The sequence below is a fragment of the Salvelinus alpinus genome, chromosome 11 (assembly GCF_045679555.1).
Source record: "Salvelinus alpinus chromosome 11, SLU_Salpinus.1, whole genome shotgun sequence".
NCBI classification, from domain to species: Eukaryota; Metazoa; Chordata; class Actinopteri; order Salmoniformes; family Salmonidae; genus Salvelinus; species Salvelinus alpinus.
Genome location: NC_092096.1, coordinates 28,653,227 through 28,678,280, shown reverse-complemented (window position 1 = coordinate 28,678,280; position 25,054 = coordinate 28,653,227). Strand labels below are relative to the sequence as shown.

At 41.6% G+C, this 25,054-nt stretch overlaps 1 protein-coding gene across 4 annotated transcripts; it reads left to right on the top strand.

The window, feature by feature from the left end:
- Positions 1-11,685: 11,685 nt before the first annotated feature.
- On the top strand, positions 11,686-25,013 carry LOC139533861 (integrator complex subunit 13-like). 4 transcript variants are annotated; one of them, XM_071332303.1, is made up of 17 exons: positions 11,686-11,866; positions 12,398-12,643; positions 12,799-12,873; positions 13,111-13,313; positions 17,267-17,347; positions 17,585-17,675; positions 17,953-18,081; positions 19,504-19,588; positions 19,732-19,824; positions 20,068-20,157; positions 20,284-20,462; positions 20,843-21,010; positions 21,171-21,325; positions 21,604-21,834; positions 23,723-23,856; positions 24,126-24,261; positions 24,721-25,013. In XM_071332303.1, the coding sequence occupies exons 1-17, from the start codon at positions 11,864-11,866 to the stop codon at positions 24,755-24,757; spliced, it is 2,136 nt and encodes a 711-aa protein (XP_071188404.1). In that variant the 5' UTR covers positions 11,686-11,863; the 3' UTR covers positions 24,758-25,013. The 4 variants fall into 4 exon arrangements, with proteins under 4 accessions (XP_071188404.1, XP_071188402.1, XP_071188406.1 ...); XM_071332301.1 differs by having other exon boundaries at positions 12,395-12,643; XM_071332305.1 differs by having other exon boundaries at positions 11,686-12,002.
- Positions 25,014-25,054: the final 41 nt, after the last annotated feature.

Here is a 25,054-nt window from a genome sequence, read left to right as displayed (position 1 = left end):
ACGGACTATGGGTAATTTAGGAGGAGGGTTTTTGAGTAGTCTCTCTAGACAGACCGGTTCCCTCCCACCAGCCTAGTTTTTGAGCGATTTGGCAGCTTTGTTACGCCCACATAAACTGTCTGAATAGCATTCGTGGCCCGTAGTGTAGTTGTCGTTTTCCGATTTTCATATGCAGTGAATGGATGATTGTCATTGGGAAATGTTATTATTGCGTTTGCTGGTTATTATTAACCAGTGGGCCCGTGGGTGTCCTCAAAGAGCTTTGGAGTCCTGAAAAGGTAGGGACAAAGCAAACAAATTGAACATAACAGTATGGTCAACATATCTCACATTTAATTGAAAGATTGTTTGACATCCATATTGTGGAATTTCATATCTTGAGTGTTGACAATAAATATAGACCAAATATTTTACTCTTAAAATGTGACCCCTTGTTATCTGTTCTGATCCCAACCAAATTCCCTGTCAGATACTGTTCCCTATACTGTTCCATATGAGATAGACCTACGGGTCCCCACCATACTGTTCCCCATTAGATAAGTTCAGTGGCGACCCATCATTCATTGCCTGTTTTGCATGTTATTTTGGAATTAATACGTGTCACATATCAGTTTGCAAACAATGTAAAACAAATATACACTACCGTTCAAAGGTTTGGGCTCACTTAGAAATGTCCTTGTTTTTGAAAGAAAAGCACATTTATTTGTCCATTAAAATAACATCAAATTGATCAGAAATACAGTGTAGACATTGTTAATGTTGTAAATGACTATTGTAGCTGGAAACGGCAGATTTGTAATGGAATATCTATGTAGGCGTACAGAGGCCCATTTTCAGAAACCATCACTCCTGTGTTCCAATGGCACGTTGTGTTAGCTAATCCAAGTTGATCATTTTAAAAGGCTAATTGATCATTAGAAAACCCTTTTGCAGTTGTGTTAGCACAGCTGAAAACTGTTGGGCTGATTAAATAAGCAATAAAACTGGCCTTCTTTAGACTAGTTGAGTATCTGGAGCATCAGATTACTTTTTCTTTGCAACTCTGCCTAGAAGGCCAGCATCCAGGAGTTGCCTCTTCACTGTTGACGTTGAGACTGGTGTTTTGCGCGTACTATTTAATGAAGCTGCCAGTTGAGGACTTGTGAGGCGTCTGTTTCTCAAACTAGACACTCTAATGTACTTGTCCTCTTGCTCAATTGTGCACCGGAGCCTCCCACTCCTCTTTCTATTCTGGTTAGAGCCAGTTTGCGCTGTTCTGTGAAGGGAGTAGTACACAGCGTTGCACGAGAGCTTCAGTTTATTGCCAATTTCTCGCATGGAATAGCCTTCATTTCTCAGAACAAGAATAGAATGACGAGTTTCAGAAGAAAGTCTTTGTTACTGGCCATTTGAGCCTGTAATCGAACTCACAAATGCTGATGCTCCAGATACTCAATTAGTCTAAAGAAGGCCAGTTCTATTGCTTCTTTAATCAGCACAACAGTTTTCAGCTGTGCTAACAAAGTTGTAGTCGGAAGTTTACATACACTTAGGTTGGAGTCATTAAAACTCATTTTTCAACCACTCCACAAATTTCTTGTTAACAAACTATAGTTTTGGCAAGTTGGTTAGGGCATCTACTTTGTGCATGACGCAAGTAATTTTTCCATCAATTGTTTACAGACAGATTATTTCACTTATAATTCACTTTATCACAATTCCAGCGGGTCAGAAGTTTACATACACTAAGTTTACTGTGCCTTTAAACAGCTTGGAAAATTCCAGAAAATGATGTCATGGCTTTAGAAGTTTCTGATAGGCTCATTGACATAATTTGAGTCAATTGGAGGTGTACCTGTGGATGTATTTCAAAGCCTACCTTCAAACTCAGTGCCTCTTTGCTTGACATCATGGGGAAAATCTAAAGAAATCAGCCAAGACCTCAGATATATATATTTTTTACCTCCATAAGTCTGGTTCATCCTTGGGAGCAATTTCCAAACACCTGAAGGTACCATGTTCATCTGTACAAACAAATATAAACACCATGGGACCACGCAGCCGTCATACCGCTCAGGAAGGAGGAGCGTTCTGTCTACTAGAGATGAACGTACTTTGGTGCGAAAAGTGCAAATCAATCACAGAACAACAGCAAAGGACCTTGTGAAGATGCTGGAGGAAACAGGTACAAACGTATCTATATCCACAGTAAAACGAGTCCTATACTGACATAACCTGAAAGGCCGCTCAGCAAGGAAGAAGCCACTGCTCCAAAACCGCCATAAAAATGCCAGACTACGCTTTGCAACTGCACATGGGGACAAAGATCGCACTTTTTGGAGAAATGTGCTCTGGTCTGATGAAACAAAAATACAACTCTTTGGCCATAATGACCATTGTTATGTTTGGAGGACAAAGGGGTAGGCTTGCAAACCGAAGAACACTATCCCAACCGTGAAGCACGGGGGTGGCAGTATCATGTTGTGGGGGTGCTTTGCTGCAGGAGGGACTGGTGCATTTCACAAAATAGATGGCATCATGAGGATGAAAAATGATGTGGATATATTAAAGCCACATCTCAAGACATCAGTCAGGAAGTTAAAACTTAGTTGCAAATGGGTCTTCCAAATGGACAATGGCCCCAAGCATACTTCCAAAGTTGTGGCAAAATGGCTTAAGGACAACAAAGTCAAGGTATTGGAGTGGCCATCACAAAGCCCTGACCTCAATCCTATAGAAAAGTTGTGGGCAGAACAGAAAAAGCATGTGCGAGCAATGAGGCATACAAACCTGACTCAGTTACACCAGCTCTGTCAGGAGGAATGGGCCAAAATTCACCCAACTTATTGTGGGAAGCTTGTGGAAGGCTACCCAAAACATGTGACCCAAGTTAAACAATTTAAAGGCAATGCTACCAAATACTAATTGAGTGTATGTAAACTTCTGACCCACTGGGAATGTGATGAAAGAAATAAAAGCTGAAATAAATTATTCTCTCTACTATTATTCTGACATTTCACATTCTTAAAATAAAGTGGTGATCTTAACTGGCCTAAGACATGGATTTTTTTACTCGGATTGAATGTCAGGAATTGTGAAAAACTGAGTTTAAATGTATTTGGCTAAGGTGTATGTAAACTTCCGAATTCAACTGTAATTGCAAAATGGTTTTCTAATCATCAATTAGCCTTTTAAAATGATAAACTTGGATTAGCTAACACAACATGCCATTGGAACACAGGAGTGATGGTTGCTGATAATGGGCCTCTGTACGCCTATGTAGATATTCCATAAAAAATCTGCCGTTTCCACCTACAATAGTAATTTACAACATTAACAATGTCTTCACTGTATTTGTGATCAAATTGATGTTATATTAATGGACAAAAAATTAGCTTTCTTTCAAAAACAAGGACCTTTCTAAGTGACCCCAAACTTTTGAACGGTAGTGTACATCGTAAACAGCTACGGTACAATTCTGTCCCACAAGCAATTAATCCAGGTGTATGGAGATGTATGCTAAATACAAAATTATAACCAACTAATCTCAGCTCTGCCACAAAAATGGAAGGGGCAATTACTTTAAAGAGAAAATAATGAATTAGTTTAAAAATAATAAATGACTTAAAACCACAAATATAAATCGGAAAATGTATCAGTTTCAAAAACAGTCAAGAGGGTTGACAACTACGCTCCATAAAATTCAAGCGTTGGGAACAGAATTTCGATATCCCAACATCATGGCATCGGGTTTATGAACTGATATACAAAACAACAATTGACCAGTGGTGGAAAAAGTACTCAATTTTCATACTTGAGTAAAAGTAACGATACCCTAATAGAAAATGACTCAAGTAAATGTGAAAGTCACCCAGTAAAATACCACTTGAGTAAAAGTCTTAAAGTATTCGGTTTTAAATATACTTAAGTATCAAATGGAAATGTAATTGCCAAAATATACAGTTGAAGTCGGAAGTTTACATACACTTAGGTTGGAGTCATTAAAACTCATTTTTCAACCACTCCACAAATTTCTTGTTAACAAACTATAGTTTTGGCAAGTCGGTGAGGACATCTACTTTGTGCATGACTGTCACGCCCTGACCATAGTTTGCTTTGTATGTTTTATGTTTTGGTTGGTCAGGGTGTGATCTGTGTGGGCATTCTATGTTGTATGTCTGGTTTGTCTATTTCTGTGTTTGGCCTGATATGGTTCTCAATCAGAGGCAGGTGTTTTGCGTTGTCTCTGATTGGGAACCATATTTAGGTAGCCTGTTTTGTATTGTGGGTTGTGGGTTATTGTCTATGTGTAGTGTTTTAGTGTCAGCACTATTTGTTATATAGCTTCACGTTCGTTTGTTGTTTTGTATAGTTTGTCAAGTGTTCTTCGTTTCGTCTTCGTTTATTAAATTAAGTATGTATTCTAACCAGGCTAAGTTTTGGTCCGATTCTTACTCCTCCTCAGACGAGGAGGATTACGACGAACGTGACAATGACCAAAGTAATTTTCCCAACAATTGTTTACAGACAGATTATTTCACGTATAACTCACTGTATCACAATTCCAGTGGGTCAGAAGTTTATATACACTAAGTTGACTGTGCCTTTAAACAGCTTGGAAAATTCCAGAAAATTATGTCATGGCTTTAGAAGCTTCTGATAGGCTAATTGACATAATTTGAGTCAATTGGAGGTGTACCTGTGGATGTATTTCAAGGCCTACCTTCAAACTAAGTGTGAGAAGTGCAAATCAGTCCCAGAACAACAGCAAAGGACCTTGTGAAGATGCTGGAGGAAACAGGTACAAAAGTATCTATATCCACAGTAAAACAAGTCCTATATCAACATAACCTGAAAGGCCGCTCAGCAAGGAAGAAGCCACTGCTCCAAAAGCGCCATAAAAAATGCCAGATTACGGTTTACAACTGCACATGGGGACAAAGATCGCACTTTTTGGAGAAATGTCCTCTGGTCTGATGAAACAAAAATAGAACTGTTTGGCCATAATGACCATTGTTATGTTTGGGGGGAAAAGGTGGAGGCTTGCAAGTCGAAGAACACCATCCCAACCGTGAAGCACGGGGGTGGCAGCATCATGTTGAGGGGGTGCTTTGCTGCAGGAGGGACTGGGGCACTTCACAAAATAGATGGCATCATGAGGATGAAAAATTATTTGGATATATTGAATCTCAAGACGTCAGTCAGGAAGTCAAAGCTTGGTCGCAAATGGGTCTTCCAAATGGACAATGACCCCAAGCATACTTCCAAAGTTGTGGCAAAATGGCTTGGAGTGGCCATCACAAAGCCCTGACCTCAATCCTATAGAAAAGTTGTGGGCAGAACAGAAAAAGCGTGTGCGAGCAAGGAGGCCTACAAACCTGACTCAGTTACATCAGCTCTGTCAGGAGGAATGGGCCAAAATTCACCCAACTTATTGTGGGAAGTTTGTGAAAGGCTACCCAAAACGTTTGACCCAAGTTAAACAATTTAAAGGCAATGCTACCAAATACTAATTGAGTGTATGTAAACTTCTGACCCACTGGGAATGTGATGAAAGAAATAAAAGCTGAAATAAATCATTCTCTCTACTATTATTCTGACATTTCACATTCTTAAAATAAAGTGGTGATCCTAACTGACCTACGACAGGGAATTTTTACTAGGATTAAATGTCAGGAATTGTGAAAAACTGAGTTTAAATGTATTTGGCTAAGGTTTATGTAGACTTCCGACTTCAACTGTACTTAAGTATCAAAAGTAAAAATACAAATCATTTCAAATTCCTTCTATTAAGCAAATCAGATGGCCCAATTTTTTTGGGAAAGCCAGGGGCACACTCCAACACTCAGACATGACTTACTAACAAAGTATGTGTGTTTAGTGAGTCCGCCAGATCAGAGGCAGTAGGGATGACCAGGGATGTTCTCTTGATAAGTGCGTGAATTGGACCCTTTTCCTTTCCTGCTAAGCATTCAAAATGTATCGAGTTCTTTTGAGTATCAGGGAAAATGTGTCGTGTCTCTGGCTTGTCATTAAATGTGAAGACTGTTATTTTATCAAATCAATTCTCTATATGTAATTATTATCACGTGATAAAACTAATAATGTAAACTTTAATTAACTAGGAAGTCGGGGCACCACAGGAACATTTTTATAGAGTCTTTTCCCCGAATCGATTTTAAAGATATTTTCATATCTTATCGAGTACAGTCTTCTATTAATGAATTACTACCTCATCAGTTCTCATTCCAAACGACGTAAAATTCTTGGCTATCTGCACGAACCCAGCCTTTACTATAATCATCCATACACCAATTGGCTCAATCATTTATTTTTTCTAACTAATTACACAATTACAGAATATACAATTCATGATAACATTATACAGTAAAATACCATCCCTAGTGGACTAAACAACACAAAACAGTGTGGTTATAACACAGTAAATTCAGAGGAAGACTAAGGACATGGGTCTCTATCGGACCTGGGAAGCTATTCTCACATAAATGCATATGCCACTAACGATCGCTCATTTGGAAAAGCAATTCATTGTATTTACGTGAAGCTGACTTCGATAGTTGAGCTGGTGATGTGAGTCTCTGGTTTGCCCAGTCGATGTCTCCCTCGTCCTTTGTAGAATCTTCCGGGTTGTTGTGTGAGAGGTTCACATGGTCTGAGAGGTTCATCTCACTCTGGAGATTCATCCTCGTTGGTCAGTGTTCTTGACAAGTCCTCCCGTTATTTGGAACTTAGGTGACTTTGGGTCATGGGGGCTTTTATAGAAATGTAGAAAAGGGATTGGTTCATCATTTCCAACCATTGTCTATTCACTTGGGCGTGGCTACTGACTTAGTTAAACTTTACAGGGAAGACCATTTTCTAATTTTAAAGGTTAACATCACATTATATCATTTCACAAATAGTTTAATCTTTACTCATTCATTTTATACAAGAATTAGATGCAAGCCTCATAACTGAGGAACCTGTATTAACAGAGTTAGGGTAATGTGGCTGTATTGTCTTTCATGAGGTCACAAACATGAAACAAAACTGACAGGGTCATAGCTGACTTCGCCACCGACCGTTTCCACGTTCTCTAAATTATGAATAATGTTTAATTCTCCAATTCTGGGATGTAGTATAATTGGGCGGGAGAGCCTCTTTGTCTTACTGTGAAATTCTCTCTCTCCATACTGCATGGTCAATGAGAGAAGTGTATCTGAAAGGAATTGACGACGTGGTTGTAAAGTCGTAAAACTGCCTCCCCCTCCCCCCTAACAGGAGAGGGGGGGTTGTTCACATCTCTGCTAGCCAATTCTCTGAAAGGGCTAGCGTCATGACAAATGTATGGAGTAAAAAGTAAATCATTTTCTTTAGGAAGTGAAGTAAAAGTAAAAGTTGTCCAAAATATAAATTGTTTAGTAAAGTACAGATACCCCAAAAATGATTTAAGTAGTATTTTTACTTAAGTACTTTATACCACTGCAATTGACGCATCAATCCGTTCTTTTCAATTTAAGCTATTATATGAAATTCTCGCTACAAAAAGAATGCTCTGTATATCGGACATTAAACAGTCAGCCCTGTGCAGACTCTGCCATGTGGAAACAGAATCAAAGAGTATCTCTTTTGGTACTGTCCATCGGTGGCTTGTTTTTGGAGTCCAGGAATGGATGTTATGTCATAATATCAGGGCACGGTTGGACCTACAAACTGCATTTTGGGGGAGTTTGAAGGACCACAGTCAGTCAATATGAAATAACATTGTGCTGTTGGGTAAAATGTTTATTTTGGGGTCAATTTCAGCAGAAATGTTGCAGACGGGAGTTTCAAGTCCCTAGTGAGACACCACGGGAGAATGGAGGGATGTAGCAAGAGGAAATGGTAGAATTAGGATTCACTGGGAAAGCTGGGTTGATCTGTGGCTGTCTAAAGGTTGGAAATAATGAGTGTGGGAATAAATATATACACACATGCACAGTATAAAGGTTTGAGGTCCTCCAATCAGGGGTGAGGGTGGGGATGTGATTATTGTATGTTTTGCATTTAGTTATTTATGTTTTGTGTTTTGGTTTCATGCTGTGAGCGGTGTCTGTGCTGGTGGATGCGCTCGCTTCCATGCCCTCCCGAACGTTGGGAGGGGCTCAGTCCTACCCGCCCTTGGAAAAACCCTAGGGGCGGGGGCAGGGGCTTCGCCCTTCAGGCCTCTTGGGGCAGGTGGGGACGAGCGCACCCACTGACCAGAGCACCTACTGATGGGAGCAGCCATTGGTATTGTCATTGTATTGTTGTTTTAATATATAGTATATAGTGTTTAACATACACATTAAAAATGTATAAATAAAAAAACTATAATATTTTAAACACACATGAAGGTAACCATAAGCAATCATTTCTGATTATATATCTTTTTAACACAAATGTTGAAAATTGGTGGATATAGAATTTTGGAAATAAACTCTTTATTAACTACAAAGTAATGATCTAGTTATTAACAAACTGTCCGAAGATCCCGACGATCGAAGGATATTTGATTGTGTGGGAAAGTGGGAGTGTACATTGGGCCAATAATAGTAGGGGCAAGCTGTGCAGCCAGCCATAGGCTATGACTAAAATCTTGCATCTGTGAATCAGTGTGGTTGTTAGCCTATGCTATGTCCACCAGTGTGATAAAGGAATATTTATGTATTCCAGCGACCTTAGTTCAACAACTAGTGACCTCGTCAATTGAGTCTGACTTATTGGTGTAATGGCTACCGTGTTAGCCTGACAACCACAGATATTTAGGCTCGAGTCCCGGTCACGACACCCAAAATTCGCTGCATTGTAAGAAGTGGTATGGAGCATCCTTCATGGTAAACACTGAGAGCATCGAAGGTGTGCCTGTGCATGAGTGACCTTGGACTGACAGTTGCAGAGACAGTTTGAGTCCAAACTAATTTACTACAGTTTCATAAACACTGATGATAATGAAGTTTATGATAACGTATAGTGTAGGGTATATTGAGGCAGATAGATAGAGGCAGATACAACAGATAACTGAGTTGAGTGTTCCTCAGCTAAGCAGAACGCTCTCATTACAGAGGGCAAGGGTGGTGCCAAAAGTCAATACTGTTATTGCATACTTTTTAAAGTTTGAAATAACAAAGGAGAAAATATATAAGGGACACAACAGAATAACATTTGAGCAAATAAAATACAATTTTGGTTCATGATAGGCGGAAACGAAAGGTTACAGAGGAAGGCTACATTATTCCGCCATTTTCTCTTGCAATAAATCCTCTCGTGTTGCAAAAGATAATGAAATCTACGTTAACTCACCAACTTCCATTCCCATCTCTATCTCCGTGTCGCCATCCAAATTTGTCTCGGACAAAGAATCCATTTCAAGAATGTTGTCCCCACTCTCATTCATCTCAAATATGTCACATATCACAACAAGTCATCAACGGTTAAACCTGGATAGCAAAATGTTACAGCGGAATTAACAATTCATGTGAGATCACCGCCAATGAGCTGCATGTATTTCAAAAGTTCCCACTTTATTTCTCAACATTGTTTCAAATGAAAAAACATTGCATGCTTTTTAGATCAAGTTCAAACTTGAGAGAATGGGTGGGGTAGTCCTATGAGTACTATGGGTACTTTAGGAGGTGTTTTTTTAGTAGTCTCCGACAGACGGGTTTCCTCCCACAATGTTGTTATCAAACCAATGTAGGTCTGCCATTTCCGAGATCAGTTTTTGAGCGACTTGGCAGGACGGGCAGCTTTGTAACGCCCACATAAGTACGGTCTAATAATTGACTGTATATAGTATATATATATATATATATATATATACAGTATATATATATATATGCAACAGCATTCTTTAGGCCCGTATTGTAATATGAAACTGTTTTCCAGTTTCCATATGCAATGAATGATTCTCATTGTAAAATGTTATTATTGCATTTGCTGGTTATAGGTCTGTGATTCTCAACCAGGCGGCCCCTGAGGGGCGTCAAAGAGCTTAGGGGTCCTGAAAAAGCAGTGATGAAATGAACAAAATGAACATAACAGTAGGAAGGCCAAAATACCTCACATTTAATTTAACAATCGTTTGACATCCATTCATATATTGTGCAATTTCATGTCTTGAGAAACCCGCACACTGCACTTGGTAGTGTAACTGCTCTTTATTAAGCTTTACGTATCGGCCTCAAGGTCTTCGTCAGAGCTTTTTCAAAAAACAAAAAAAGCTCTGACGAAGGCCTTGAGGCCGATACATAAAGCTTAATAAAGAGCAGCGATACTAGCAAGAGCAGTGTGCGGGTTTCTTCTTTTTTTCTCATCTTATTCAACTGTTACCATGCACCTGCAACAAAGATCGCTCAGATGTGCGAGTCCCTTTTGAATTTTATATCTTGAGTGTTGACAATGAATATCGAGCACATCTTGTTATTTGTTCTGTTCCCAACCAAATTCCCTGTCAGATACTGTTCCATATACTGTTCCATATTAGATAGACCTACTGTTCCCTGTTCCATATTCAATGTACCTACTGTTCCCATACGGTTTCCCATTAGATAAGTTCCATATCACAGTGTTCGCAGATACTTTTGTTCCCCATCTTTGCTTCCTATCAGGTACTGATACCCCATCAGATAGGTTTGGGTCAACTGTTCCCTATCAAGTAGATACTGTTCCCCATCATAATTGTGCCCTGACAAATACTGTTCCAACCTTTCTTATCATAATACAGAGTATAGCCATAATGACAAATTGAAATGAAAGCAAATACATGATTTGTCAAAATACATGATTTATACGATTTAAATGAAAAATATTTAAATTGAACGTGTCATATGCTGCACATGGATTGTGCACATTTTCAACAGCAGGGATCATCAGCTAAATTCAGCCATGGGACAATTTTTTCTTGAGAGGATGGTCTGGGGGGCGGAACATAATAAAAACATATTCGTACACTTCAAATTGACCGCAAGAAGCCTAAACAGATTTAATATTTGACTAAAACAGAATAATTTCAAACCTTGATTACATTTGGGAACATTGGGGGCCGTCTTTCGGATGGGACGTTAAAACTGGTGTCCTGACTCTGTGGTCATTCAAAATCCCATGAAGTTTATTGTAAGAGTAGGGGTTTTCACCCCGGTGTCATGGCTAAATTCCCAACCTGGCCACATTCCATCATGGCCGCCTAATCATCCCCCTCATTCCTAATTGGCATACATCACTCCTCACCTCTCCACCTGATAGCTGATGTATGGTGAATGTTCTGACACAAAAATGGTAGCTCAGTTGGTAGAAAAGTGCTATATAAATCCAATACATTTATATATTTTTTGGTATACAATCAAATACGTGGCGGCAGGTAGCCTAGTGGTTAGAGCGTTGGGCCAGTCACCGAAAGTCATTGTAAAGAAGAATAAGAAAGAATAAGAATTTGTTCTTAACTGACTTGCCTAGTTAAATTAAAAACATATGAGTGGGAATACTTGGGGACATATTTCCAAAATTAACATCAATTGGATCTATTTTCCTGGTGTTTTACAGCCTTTTATGTCCAACAATGAAAATTCTGAAAACTTGGGGGTCAAATTAAACCAAATTTGGTCCGCGGGCCTCCACTTGGGGAACCCTGCTCAATTTATCTAAGCAAAGAAGACAGGAACCATGAAAATATGTTGAAGTAAGACACGGACCATCCATACACGACGGACATGGTTCCATCAATAACATCTACAGCCGCCTCTGATTTTTTTTTGCTTCAGCATTATGTCGTTTTTTTTATTACCTACATAGATAGCTTTTAACTTAGTTGTACAACTACAATCCATATTTTCGTTGGTGGAAAGGAACCATACAATACGGGTGCTATATGGTGTGAAAACCTTACTTTAATTTAGACTAATTTGTAAGCTAAGTATGTTTGATAGCTAATCTGGCTAGCAAACTAAACTAACATTAGCTTGGGTTAACGTTGGCAAATCGACGCGCCTCAGTCTCTTCGGTCCCAGGTACTTCTGCAGACGGCTCACCCACTAGTTAGCTAGCTAGCTAACGTAGCAATGAAGTTTTTTAATCGGTCTGGAAACTAGCTAGCTAGCTAACGCTTGTAATTAAATCTAGCTAGCCAAGTTAAGTAAGCAAGCTAGCTAACGACTGTTATCCTAACGACATTGCAGGGGCCAGGGTAACTTATCTCAGCTAAAGGACATTATAGCTAAAGGACATTGTCATAGGGCATGTTTCTCTTTCAGCCTAGTTAGCTACTGTATATATTAGCAATGTAAATTGGTGTCAGTACGTAGGCTGCAGCTAGCTAACGTTACTGGTGCCTTGCTCTTTTTATCTAAATTGAGAAGAGATGGTATTTTAACACCAGACGAAATATCTCCTATCACCTCAGCAGAACTCACACAGGGCTGAACCAGGGATGATGTTCTCAGTCTCCCACAAGACAGCCTTCGTGGTCGACCACTGCCCTTATATGGCAGAGTCCAGTCGGCAGCAGGTGGAGTGTGACGTGCTGACCAAGAGCCGTGGCCAGGGCATGATCCCGCTAGCCCCAGTGTCCAAGTCCCTGTGGACCTGTGCTGTGGAGTGCTCCATGGAGTACTGCCGCATCCTCTACGACGTTTACCCCCTCAAGAAACTGGTGAGTCCCTCCATCCCATAGCCTGGCGGTCTAGTCTGTTTTAGCCCAGGTCAGAACGGAGTATAGTCTGTCTGTGCGTTGGCCACCTCGTCTGTGTTCATTCATATTCCGAGTTGGGCACAGCACATTATATTGCTTCAGTGGTTATGTTTCAGATCAACTACATTGTGAGTGATTCAGAGTTCCACATTCTGAACAGCTGGAGGCAAGAGGACCAAAGCACTCATGAGGTACTTTATTTCCATCTTCGAGAGATGGATGCTTATTTATCAACAGGGCAGCAATTTTTTACAGCACCAGTTCTATGATTCTAAGCAATCTATTGTTGAAAGTCTACATCTTTTTGTTATTGCAATACTCACTACACTACTACCAATCTCATTGTCTCATTTTGAGGTTAACCAATCCTGTCCAGATAGAGGTTTTGTTGTAATGTATTGTTGACTTGACTTGCTTTCATGTGATAGCTCATGTCTGCTCTGGCAGCTGTGGGTCCACCTAACCCACAGGAGGACCCTGAGTGTTGCAGCGTCCTGCACGGCCTGGTGGCAGCGGTGGAGTCACTGTGTAAGATCACTGAGTACCAGCACGAGGCACGCACCACCCTCATGGACACTGCTGACAGGGTGGCCAACAGGGGGCGCATTATCTGCCTCACAAACGCCAAGAGGTAAACATTAACATAATTAGTAAATAATTGTTTATTTATTATAATACAATTTTTTTAGGGGATAGATCAGCTATGAAATTAACAGAAAGATTTGGAACTATCAAATAACATTACTTGTATAATTTCAAATCCCCAAATCCACACACTTAATCATTCACAGGTTTTTCTTTATTTTTTACTATTTTCTACATTGTAGAATAATAGTGAAGACATCAAAACTATAAAATAACACATGGAATCATGTAGTAACCAAAAAAAAGTGTTCAACAAATCAAAATGTATTTGAGATTCTTCAAAGTAGCCAGCCACCCTTTGCCTTGATGAGAGCTTTGCACACTCTTGGCATTTTCTCAACCAGCAATTACCTGGAATGCTTTTCCAACAGTCTTGGAGTTCCCACATATGCTGAGCACTTGTTGGCTGCTTTTCCTTCACTCTGCGGTCCAACTCATCCCAAACCATCTCAATTGTGTTGAGGTCGGGTGATTCTGGAGGCCAGGTCATCTGATGCAGCACTCCATCACTCTCCTTCTTGGTCAATTATCCCTTACACAGCCTGGAGGTGTGTTGGGTCATTGTCCTGTTGAAAAACAAATGATAGTCCCACTAAGCGCAAACCAGATGGGATGGCGTATTGCTGCAGAATGCTGTGGTAGCCATGCTGGTTAAGTGTTCCTTGAATTCTAAATAAATCACAGACAGTGTCACCAGCAAAGCACCATAACACCTCCTCCTCCATGTTTTACGGTGGAAACTACACATGCAGAGATTATACGTTCACCCACACCACGTCTCACAAAGACATGGCGGTTGGAACCAAAAATCTCAAATTTGGACTCCTGACCAATGGACACATTTCCACCGGTCTAATGTCCATTGCTCGTGTTTCTTGGCCCAAGCAAGTCTCTGCTTCTTATTGGTGTCCTTTAGTAGTGGTTTCTTTGCAGCAATTTGACCATGAAGGCCTGATTCACACAGTATCCTCTGAACAGTTGATGTTGAGATGTGTCTGTTACTTGAATTTTGTGAAGCATTTATTTGGGCTGCAATTTCTGAGGCTGGTAACTCTAATGAACTTATCCTCTGCAGCGGAGGTAACTCTGGGTCTTCCTTTCCTGTGGCGGTCCTCATGAGAGCCAGTTCCATGATAGTTTTTGTGACTGTATTTGAAGAAACGTTCAAAGTTCTTGACATTTTCTGGATTGACTGACCTTTTTTATTTAACCAGGTAAGTTGACTGAGAACACATTCTCATTTACAGCAACAACCTGGGGAATAGTTACAGGGGAGAGGGATAAATGAGCCAATTGTAAACTGGGGATGATTCGGTGACCGTGATGGTATGAAGGCCAGATTGGAAATTTAGCCAGGACACTGGGGTTAACACCCTTACAATAAGTGCCATGGGATCTTTAGTGGCCACAGAGATTCAGGACACCTGTTTTAACCTCCCATCTGAAAGACGGCGCCCTACACAGGGCATTGTCCCCAATCACTGCCCTGGGGCATTGGGATATTTTTTTAGACCAGAGGAAAGGGGGGCTCCTACTGGCACTCCAACACCACTTCCAGCAACATCTGGTCTCCCATCCAGGACCAACCCTGCTTAGCTTTAGAAGCAAGCCAGCAGTAGGATGCAGGGTGGTATGCTGCTGGCTTATGTCTTAAAGTAATAATTTCTCTTTGTTTATTTGAGTTGTTCTTGCCATAATATGGGCTTTACCAAATAGGGCTATTTTCTGTATACCACCCCTACCAAACATTAAGAAGGAAAAAAATTCCACAAATTAACTTTTAACATAGCACCCCTGTTAATTGAAATGCATTCCAGTTGACTACCTCTTGAAGCTGGTTGAGAGAATGCCAAGAGTGTGCAAAGTTGTCATCAAGGCAAAGGGTGGCTACTTTGAAAAATCTCAAATATATTTTGATTTAACACTTTTTTGCTCACAACATGATTCCATATGTGTTATTTCATACTTTTGATGTCTTCACTACAATGTAGAAAATATTAAAAATAAAGAAAAACCCTTGAATGAGTAGGTGTGTCCAAACTTTAGACTGGTACTGTATATATATATTTTTATTATGCCCCTACCCCCCCTCTCCACTAGTTGTAGGACCCGTGGAAAATATTACAATTATATATATACACTGAGTGTACTTTACATTGACCAGGGATCATCAACTGGATTCAGCTGCAGGCTGATTTTTATTTTTTTCATTTTTTTTCTCATTTGTGAATGTTTAGGGGGCCGGAACATAATTACAAATAATGTATAGACTGCACATTGACCACAAGAAGCCCAAACAGAAGATTAAACCCTAAGCACTTCAAACCTTGCTGACATTTGTATGCAATTACACATTTCTATTATGCGTGATAATACTTTGGAACAGATTTCCGAAATTAAAATCACTTGGAGCTGATTTGCTGGTCTTTTTACAGTCTTTTATGTCCAACAATAAATAAAAAAATTGGGGCCGCCAGTTGGGGTACCCTGACATAGACTGATCAGGTGAATCCAGGTGAAAGCTATGATGCCTTATTGATGTCACTTGTTAAATCCACTTCAATCACTGTAGATCGGGGCTCTCCAACACTGTTCCTGGAGAGCTTCCGTCCTGTAAATTCTCTCTCCAACCCTAATCTAGCATACCTGATTCTTATAATTAGCTGGTAGATAAGATGAATCGGGTTAGTTACAACTGGTGTTGTAACAAAAACATACAGGAGGGTAGCTCTCCAGGAACAGGGTTGTGGATCCCTGGTATATATGAAAGGGAGGAGGCAGGGTAAAGAAGGATTTTTAAGCCTTGAGACAATTGAGACATGGATTGTGTGTGTGTCATTCAGAGGGTAAATGGGCACGACACAATATTTGTGCCTATGAACGGGATATGGTAATTGGTGCCAGGTGCACCGGTTTGAGTGTCAAGAACTGCAATGCTGCTGGGTTTTCCACGCTCAACAGTTTCCCGTGTATATCAAGAATGGTCCACCACTCAAAGGACATCCAGCCAACTTGACACAACTGTGGGAAGCATTGGAGTCAACATGGGCCACCATCCCTGTGGAATGCTTTCGACAGCTTGTAGAGTCCATGCCCTGACAAATTGACCACTACAATCTTAATTCCAACCCTCAGATGTCCACAGACTAACCCATCTTTCCCAGTACACTACAGTTTTAATATTTCCTTTTGCAATACATTCTTCTATTTTACTGTGAAGACTTACGAAGGTCTTGAACCTCTCTGTTTGTGCCAAGATTTCCCTTAAAATAAATACTCATATTTCCCATTGATTGATGGTGGTTTTTCAGATCTCCTAACAGTGCTGTTTGTAGGTCCCTCTGAACAGACATTATTAAATTTTTTACATTTTAGTCATTTAGCAGACGCTCTTATCCAGAGCGACTTACAGTAGAGTGCATACATTTTTATTACATTTTTTACATACTGAGACAAGGATATCCCTACCGGCCAAGAGCAGACGCTCTTATCCAGAGCGACTTACAGTAGAGTGCATACATTCTATTACATCTTTACATACTGAGACAAGGATATCCCTACCGGCCAAACCCTCCCTAACCCGGACGACGCTATGCCAATTGTGCGTCGCCCCACGGATCTCCCGGTTGCGGCCGGCTGCGACAGAGCCTGGGCGCGAACCCAGCCCAGCCTGGGCGCGAACCCAGAGACTCTGGTGGCGCAGCTAGCACTGCGATGCAGTGCCCTAGACCACTGCGCCACCCGGGAGACTGACTTAACAACCACTCCTGGACCTGACTCCAAAAGTGAGCCACCGAAGGACAGTACCAAAAGAGATGATCTATTGATTCTGTTAAACCTCGTTATTAATTGAGAACCTGTAGATACTGAAGTAATGCCCATCTTTGAAGGCATCCATGGAAATCCTAATGGGGTATTGTGTGTTTCTGTCTGTTACAGTGACACCCATGTGCGAATGCTGGAGGACTGTGTGCAGGAGACCATTCTAGAGCAAAACAAGATGGCAGCAGGCTCAGACAGGTATGAGAGATTGAGAAGAGAATAACACTGTTTTTACACTCTTTAGTGGGGATAAAATATGAACTTTAGAAGTCAGATTTTGGGGGGGATTTTTGATGGGAGAACTCAAATGGATTTAGAGGAGGAGATTTGTTAGACTGGGTTAATTTCATTGGGCATCTTAAAAGGGCTTCGAGAGGATCCTAAAGAAGTGTCTTGAATCTTTCCGATGCATTCCAATGTGTCTCTGTGTTTCAGACTGATGTCTATCCAGCAGTGTGAGCTGGTGCTCGTCCACATCTTCCCTCAAGGAGAGGACACCCTGGTCTCAGACCGGCCAAAGAAAGAGGTAGGTTTAAACCTGCTCAGGGTTGCATTAAATTGACTCTGTTTTCACCTAGTCTTAAAGTTAATCTAGATATGTATAACATCGCTCCAAACACACTTTGTCATATCAAACGCATACTTAATCTGATGTAGATAAAGTATACTGTTAGTATCCTGTAAACGTGTGCTCATTTCCACATGCTGTAGTTACAAAGTTCTATAGAGATGCCATACAATAAAAAATGGCATGCTACTTTGTTAGTGTTAAAGTCCTACATAGTCCTCCTCTGTACCGGCAGGTCTCCTCTCTGCTGACCAGCGAGGTTCACAGTGTGCGGGCAGGGAGGCACCTGGCCACCAAACTCAACATTCTAGTGCAGCAGCACTTTGACCTTGCCTCCACCACCATCACCAACATCCCAATGAAGGTACATCTTCTGTCCTCTAGCTCTCCCAAGGTTCAGGCCTTCACCAGCCCCATCTATAACCTTTCACCCTTTTCACTAACTCCCACCCATTACTTCCTTCAGGGCTGTGTCCCAGCAGTCTTGAGTTAACTATTTTCCCGCCTCCTTCATGTCATGACTGATGTTAGATTAGTTATTTAAGGTATAAGATGGGCTACTTTTGAAGGTTGGACGAACGTTTGAAAAGGGCGACGTCCCATCTGCAAAATGACCTATCCTGACCCGCCCACTTATTTTCTCTCCATCCACAAACCAACACATTACACATTTTCTATTGGCCCTTCCACCCAATGCACCTATCGCTTCACTCGCCTCAACCTTCTGATACCCTAACCTTGCCACACCCCCACCCCATGCTCGGCCCCAAAATGTCCCAAACTTCATTCTTCTTCCCCGTCAGCCATTGTGCACTATTATTTTACACACTGTTCTTTATTTGTTCATCATCATGTTGAAATGACTCTTGGAACCGCTGCTGTTTTCATGCTGTATTTTCTGTTTTGCTAGCCCACATTAAATGTTTGCGAGCAGGTCAGTACTCTTAAACACACACCAAGAGGGACCGCGAAACGCAAGGCTGTGTGGATTGGTTTTGTCCATCCATCGGACGCTCAACAGCCCTCACTTTTGATTGGCCACCGATTGTCTACTTGACATTCCAGCAGCCAATCAGAGTTGAGAGTGTTAGCATGTTTGGTGGATGAGAATGTACGCATTACGTGCCCTGTAGTTTGCCCCCCCCCCGGCCTCATGTCCTGTATGACTCCTTGTTGGTGCCTTCTCTACCTCAGAGTTGATTGGTCGCAGTCCCTCCTTGTAGTGTCTTGTTGTGGTCCTTTGTGCTGTGTTGAGTAGTACGTATTGATATCAGACCTCCCTCCTTTCCCTCTCTCTTTCCTCTCTCTCTTTCTCTCATTTGAATAGTAAGTCATTTAGTCCCTAGCCATGATAGGCAGGTAGACGCCTATCTCCTAACTTTTGCCCCAAATGTTTTTGTCCTCCATGTAGTCCCATGTTATTTATCTGGGTTAGAAAACATGTACAGCCCTTTTCATTGAAATACACGTCAGACCCTTAAACTTTAGACTGCAACAACCACAGCTATCCATCTTCACATCACCGGAATTACCATATAGGAAGAACGGAAGAGAGAACAAAAGAGAGACGATGCAAAGATCAGTGGTTTATGCATTTGCTGGTACTTCTCGAACCCTTGTTAACATGAAGCAGCAGTATTTGTTTGTCTTGACAGCAGTGGATAGGCACTCACTACTGCAAGTCGCTCTGGATAAGAGTGTCTGCCAAATGACTACAATGTCAATGAAAAGGATACCTTGCTGACGTCTCTTTTTTTGGTCTTCTCCGTCTCCTGTGGGTGTGAAGGAGGAGCAGCACGCCAACACGTCGGCCAATTACGACGTAGAGCTCCTGCATCACAGGGACGCCCATCTTGAGTTCTTCAAAAGTGGTGAGGTTTTAAGAAATAATAATAAAATATTCTGTATTGTTTTGGCCACTAAATTATTGTGGCTTTTAGTGGCTTGGCCATAAAACCACTACAGTAAACATTCAGTTTCTCCCTTTCATCTCTCCTCTTTTTCTGTTGTTCAGGCGACCTGCACATGGCTGGTAGTACGAGTCGAGACAGTGGACTTAAGGAGACAGTTACTCTTAAGTGGTGCACTCCTCGCACCAACAGTGTAGGTAGGCACCATGAACCCTGGGAAACGTAGTTATTTGTTGTCGCGCTAACTTAATGAAAAGTCTCGGTAGAGGTGGGGCTTGAGTGGCGTTTGAAATTATAAAGATAAAAGAAGAGATTGAAAAATGGCTGAAAATGTCCTTGATATCGACACATCAAAATCCCAAGAGCATTTTCTGTTGTAATATTCTCCTTTGGCTTATCTGGATATTTCCCGTGTGTCTGTGTGTGAACTGGTGGCTCAGAACTGCACTACTGCACTGGAGCCTATCGGATCTCGCCTACGGACGTCAACAGCCGACCCTCATCGTGTTTGACCAACTTCTTGCTGAACGGTGAGCCTGAATATTTTTGCCCCGACCCCTTGCCTCTACCCCCTACCCTAAATGTTAATACTACTTGCATACGGAAAATACAAACAAATGTAGTTGAAATACAGATGGTGATTGATTGCATTGCAGGTCGCTCAGTGCTGCTGGAGCAGCCCAGGAAGTCCGGGTCAAAGGTCATCAGCCACATGCTGAGCAGCCACGGCGGGGAGATCTTCCTGCACGTGCTCAATAGCACCCGCTCCACCCTGGAGGACCCTCCCTCCATTAGCGAGGGCTGCGGGGGCCGGGTGACTGACTACCGCATCACTGTAAGCCCCTCCCACCCCTTCCTCCTCTACCCCATAGTGACTGACTACCACATTACTGTAAGCCCCTCCCACCCCTTCCTCCTCTACCCCATAGTGACTGACTACCACATCACTGTAAGGGGCAGAGGACGTTTAGCCACAACTAATTGGAGTTTGTTTACAAATCTAATGCATATAAAATGTCAACGTGAAAACACATAAACAATGAATTGGTGTAACAGCTGTGTACTGTGTTCTATGTAACAATGTATACCTGTAATATCCTATATTTACGCTGTGTCTATGTAACTACCATGTTAACACTGGTAGGTATAAAATACACTTATTCTAAAAGTGGGACCAAAAGTTTTATACCAGTCTTTTTGGTGTGTCTGCCGCAGGACTTTGGCGAGTTCATGAGGGAGAACCGTCTGACTCCTGTCCCAGAGTCCCCAGACGCTGAGGCTAGTGGCAAGCCCCCGGCGGAGAGGGCCAAAGCCCAGCTGGAGCGTTATACTCGCTATTGGCCAATGATCATCTCCCAGACCACCATCTTCAACATGCAGGCGGTGAGCAGGACAACCGCCTTTCACACACTGCACAGTTGCTCACCTCACATCACTCGTTTGATAAATTTTTTAACGGTGTGTGTAATTTTGTGTGAAATGTGTGTTCATTGTATGTGTGTGACTGTGTATGTGTTAATTGTGTGTGGTGTGTGTGATCCAGGTGGTTCCGCTGGCTAACCTCATAGTGAAGGAGAGTCTGAGTGAGGAGGACTTGCTGACCTGCCAGAAGACCGTTTACAACCTGGTGGATATGGAGAGGAAGAACGACCCTCTTCCCATCTCCACTGTGGGCTCCAGGGGAAAGGGCCCTAAAAGGTAGTCTGGCTCCGTGTGAGAGAGAGACTGATGTTGTGACTTAGTGTCACTCCCTGAGTGTTTAGGGGTGGGAAACAGGGTGTGTGTGTGTGTGTACGTGTCTGTTTTTGTGTGTGTTTGTATGTTAGGGATGTGTGCAGGAGAGAGTGAATTGGGGAGAGAGTCTGAAAGTGTAACTGTGTCGCTTTATGACTGTTTGGAGGTGGGAACCATATATAAGTTCAGTGTGTGTGCCTGGTCTCCTGTCCTGACTGGTTAATGTCTCCTCCGGGCTTTAGGGATGAGCAGTACCGCATCATGTGGAACGAGCTGGAGACTCTGGTGAAGACCCACGTGGCGGGCAGCGAGCGACACCAGAGGGTTCTGGACTGCATCATCGCCTGCCGCAGCAAACCCCCCGAGGAAGAGGAGAGGAAGAAACGGGGGAGGAAGAGGGAGGACAAAGAGGACAAGGCAGAGAAGAACATCAACAAGGATTCAGAGGACAAGAGCTGGCAGGAGTCAGAGAGGTCAGGGTGACACAACACACATTTTGTTTGACCTAAGCCTGACCTACTGTTTTAAACAGACCTGCATCCAATCAACTGTGATTATGAAAAAAATCCTGTCTGAAAAAGAATTTAAAAAAAAAAATATATACAGTACCAGTCAAAAGTTTGGACACACCTACTCATTCAAGGGTTTTTATTTATTTATCCTATTTTCTACATTGTAGAAAAGTAGTGAAGACATCAACACTATGAAATAACACACATGGAATTATGTAGTAACCAAAAAAAGTGTTAAACAAATCACCCCAAGCCACCCTTTGCCTTGATGACAGCTTTGCACTCTTGGCATTCTCTCAACCAGCTTCACCAGGAGTGCTTTTACAACAGTCTTGAAGGAGTTCCCACATATGCTGAGCACTTGTTAGGTGTCCATACTTTTGACTGGTACTGTATATACCGGTTTAGTATTTTACCCTGGTATTCTCCTAGTCACTGTCATACTGTGTTGCATTCTACCCCCAAGCCATAAGACTCCTGAACAGCTAATCAAAGGGCTACCCAGAACCCTCTTTTACGCTGCTGCTACTCTCCGTTTATAATCTATGCATAGTCACTTGAACTCTACCTGCATGTACATATTACCTCAATTACCTTGACTAATCGGCACATTGACTCTGTACCTTTGTATTTTACTGCTGCTGTTTAATTATTTGTTACTTTTATTTTCTATTTTCTACTTAACACTTTTTTACTTCTTAATTGCGGATCAGTGGGACGCTAGCGTCTCATTTCGAAAACTTCCGGTGAAATTGCAGAGCTCCAAATTCAAATTAAATTACTATAAATATTAAACTTTCATGAAATCACAAGTGCAATACATCAAAATAAGCTTAACTTGTTGTTAATCCAGCCGCCGTGTCAGATTTCAAAAAGGCTTTACGGTGAAAGCAAACCATGCGATTATCTGAGGACAGCGCCCAGCACACACATGCAGAACAAATCATTTTCAACCAGGGAGTTGCGACACGAAAGTCAGAAATAGCGATATAATATATGCCTTACCTTTGAAGATCTTCTTCTGTTGGCACTCCAAAAGTCCCAGTTACATTACAAATGGTCCTTTTGTTCGATAATGTCCTTCTTTATATCCATAAAAACTCAGTTTAGCTGGCACGCTTCAGTCAATAATCCACTCGGTTTCCCTCCTTCAAAATGCATACAAAATTAATCCCAAACGTTACCAATAAACTTATCCAAACAAGTCAATCAACGTTTATAATCAAACCTTAGGTACCCTAATACGCAAATAAACGATAAAATTTAAGACGGAGAATCGTTATTGTCTTTACCGGAGAAAAATACCAAAGAACGCGCTCTCATTCACGTGCTTGGAAACACTACAGACAAAATGGGAGCCACCTAGAAAAACTACAATTTCTGGCTCATTTTTCCAAAAACCAGCCTGAAACTCTTTCTAAAGACTGACATCTAGTGGAAGCCCTAGGAACTGCAATTAGGCACGATTTCGCCCTATTATAAAAGTGCCAGCCATTGAAATCAGTGGTAGAATGACATTTATTTTTGGGGGGATGGTTTGTCCTCGGGGTTTCACCTGCCATTTCAGTTCTGTTATACTCAGACATTATTTTAACAGTTTTAGAAACTTTAGAGTGTTTTCTATCCAAATCTACCAATTATATGCATATCCTAGCTTCTGGGCCTGAGTAGCAGGCAGTTTACTTTGGGCACGCTTTTCATCCGGATGTCAAAATACCGCCCCCTATCCCAAAGAAGTTAAAGCATTGTTGGTTAAGGGCTTGTAAGTAAGCATTTCACTGTAAGGTCTACTACACCTGTTGTATTCGGGGCATGTGACAAATAACATTTGATTTGATTCCTCCACCAGGCTGAAGGGGGCACTAGAGCGTGGAAAGGAGGAGCAGGGGGAGTCGGAGATCATAAAGGATTCTCCTGACTCGCCAGAGCCTCTCAACAAGAAGCCCCGTCTGGAAGAGATCCAACTACCTGAAAAAGCCAAAGGTGCATACCCCCCCCCCCCTTCTGGTTGGCCTTGACCTTATTGTCCTCAGATCCATGGTGTGAACTGGTATATTTGTTGAATGCCAAGTTCATGGTTGTCATTGCAATGAGTAGTATTCTATTATTATTCGTTTTTTGTCTCATCACTGCATTAATTACCTTTTTTATTCAGAGACAATACATTGATAAGGTGTGCCATTACATGTATTTTTCCTTTTCATTGATTTTTCTGCCTCTGTGTGTGTTTTCGGCCTGTGGTTACAATGTAGGTCCGGTGTCCCTGCTCACCATGTGGACTAACAGAATCACTGTGGCCAACTCCAGGAAACACCAGGAGTTTGCCGGAAGGATCAGCTCTGTGAACAACAAGGCAGAGTTATACCAGCACCTTAAAGATGAGAATGGGTGTGTGATAATGTACTGTATATAACCATTCCCCACATCACAGTGTATTATAACCCCTAGTTCTAATTAAGCAATAAGGCCCAAGGAGGTGTGTTATATGGCCAATATACTATGGCTAAGGGCTGCACAATGCAACACGAAGGGCCTGGATACAGGCCCTTAGCTGTGGTATATTGGCCATATACCACAAACCCCTGAGGTGCCTTATTGCTATTATAAACTGGTTACCAAAGTAATTAGAGCAGTAAAAATACATGTTTTGTCATACCTGTGGTATACAGTCTGATGTACCACGTCTGTCAGCCAGTCAGTATTCAGGTCTCGAACCACCCAGTTTATAATGTTTGATAGAGATGTTGTAGTTTGTTTTCTTGACTGAAATCTGATTGTCCAGTGCCTGTTATGGAGTAGACGGTCTTATGATAAATAATCAGTTTACTTTTTTCCTATTGTTAACAGAATGGACCTCCACGAGAATGGGAAAGCCACCAGATGATGTGACCTGTCTCTATACAGGATGCACCCACTCCACCGAACACCTTACCACAGCAGGAATATGAGCTTGGACCAGACATCATGTCAATCTGAGGTGTATGGACTGTCTTCCCCTACTCTGTCCATACCAGGCATAGATTAAATGGGTAGCAGTCAGACTTTGTAATTTTTAGAGTGATTTTTGTTCGTTTTTCTACCCACGTTTGTATGGATAGGCTCACATATTGTGTGAAGCAATAAAGTTTGGTCAACAGGCAGTATTTTTTTTTTGTGCCGTTCTATTTTTCTCATGGTTAGG

Excerpts from the sequence above, each read along its gene's own strand:
- LOC139533861 (XM_071332301.1), top strand. Across the intron at positions 12,874-13,110 it reads AGGACCAAAGCACTCATGAG|CTCATGTCTGCTCTGGCAGC; the intron begins GTACTTTATTTC and ends TTCATGTGATAG. Across the intron at positions 19,825-20,067 it reads TCCTCGCACCAACAGTGTAG|AACTGCACTACTGCACTGGA; the intron begins GTAGGCACCATG and ends CTGGTGGCTCAG.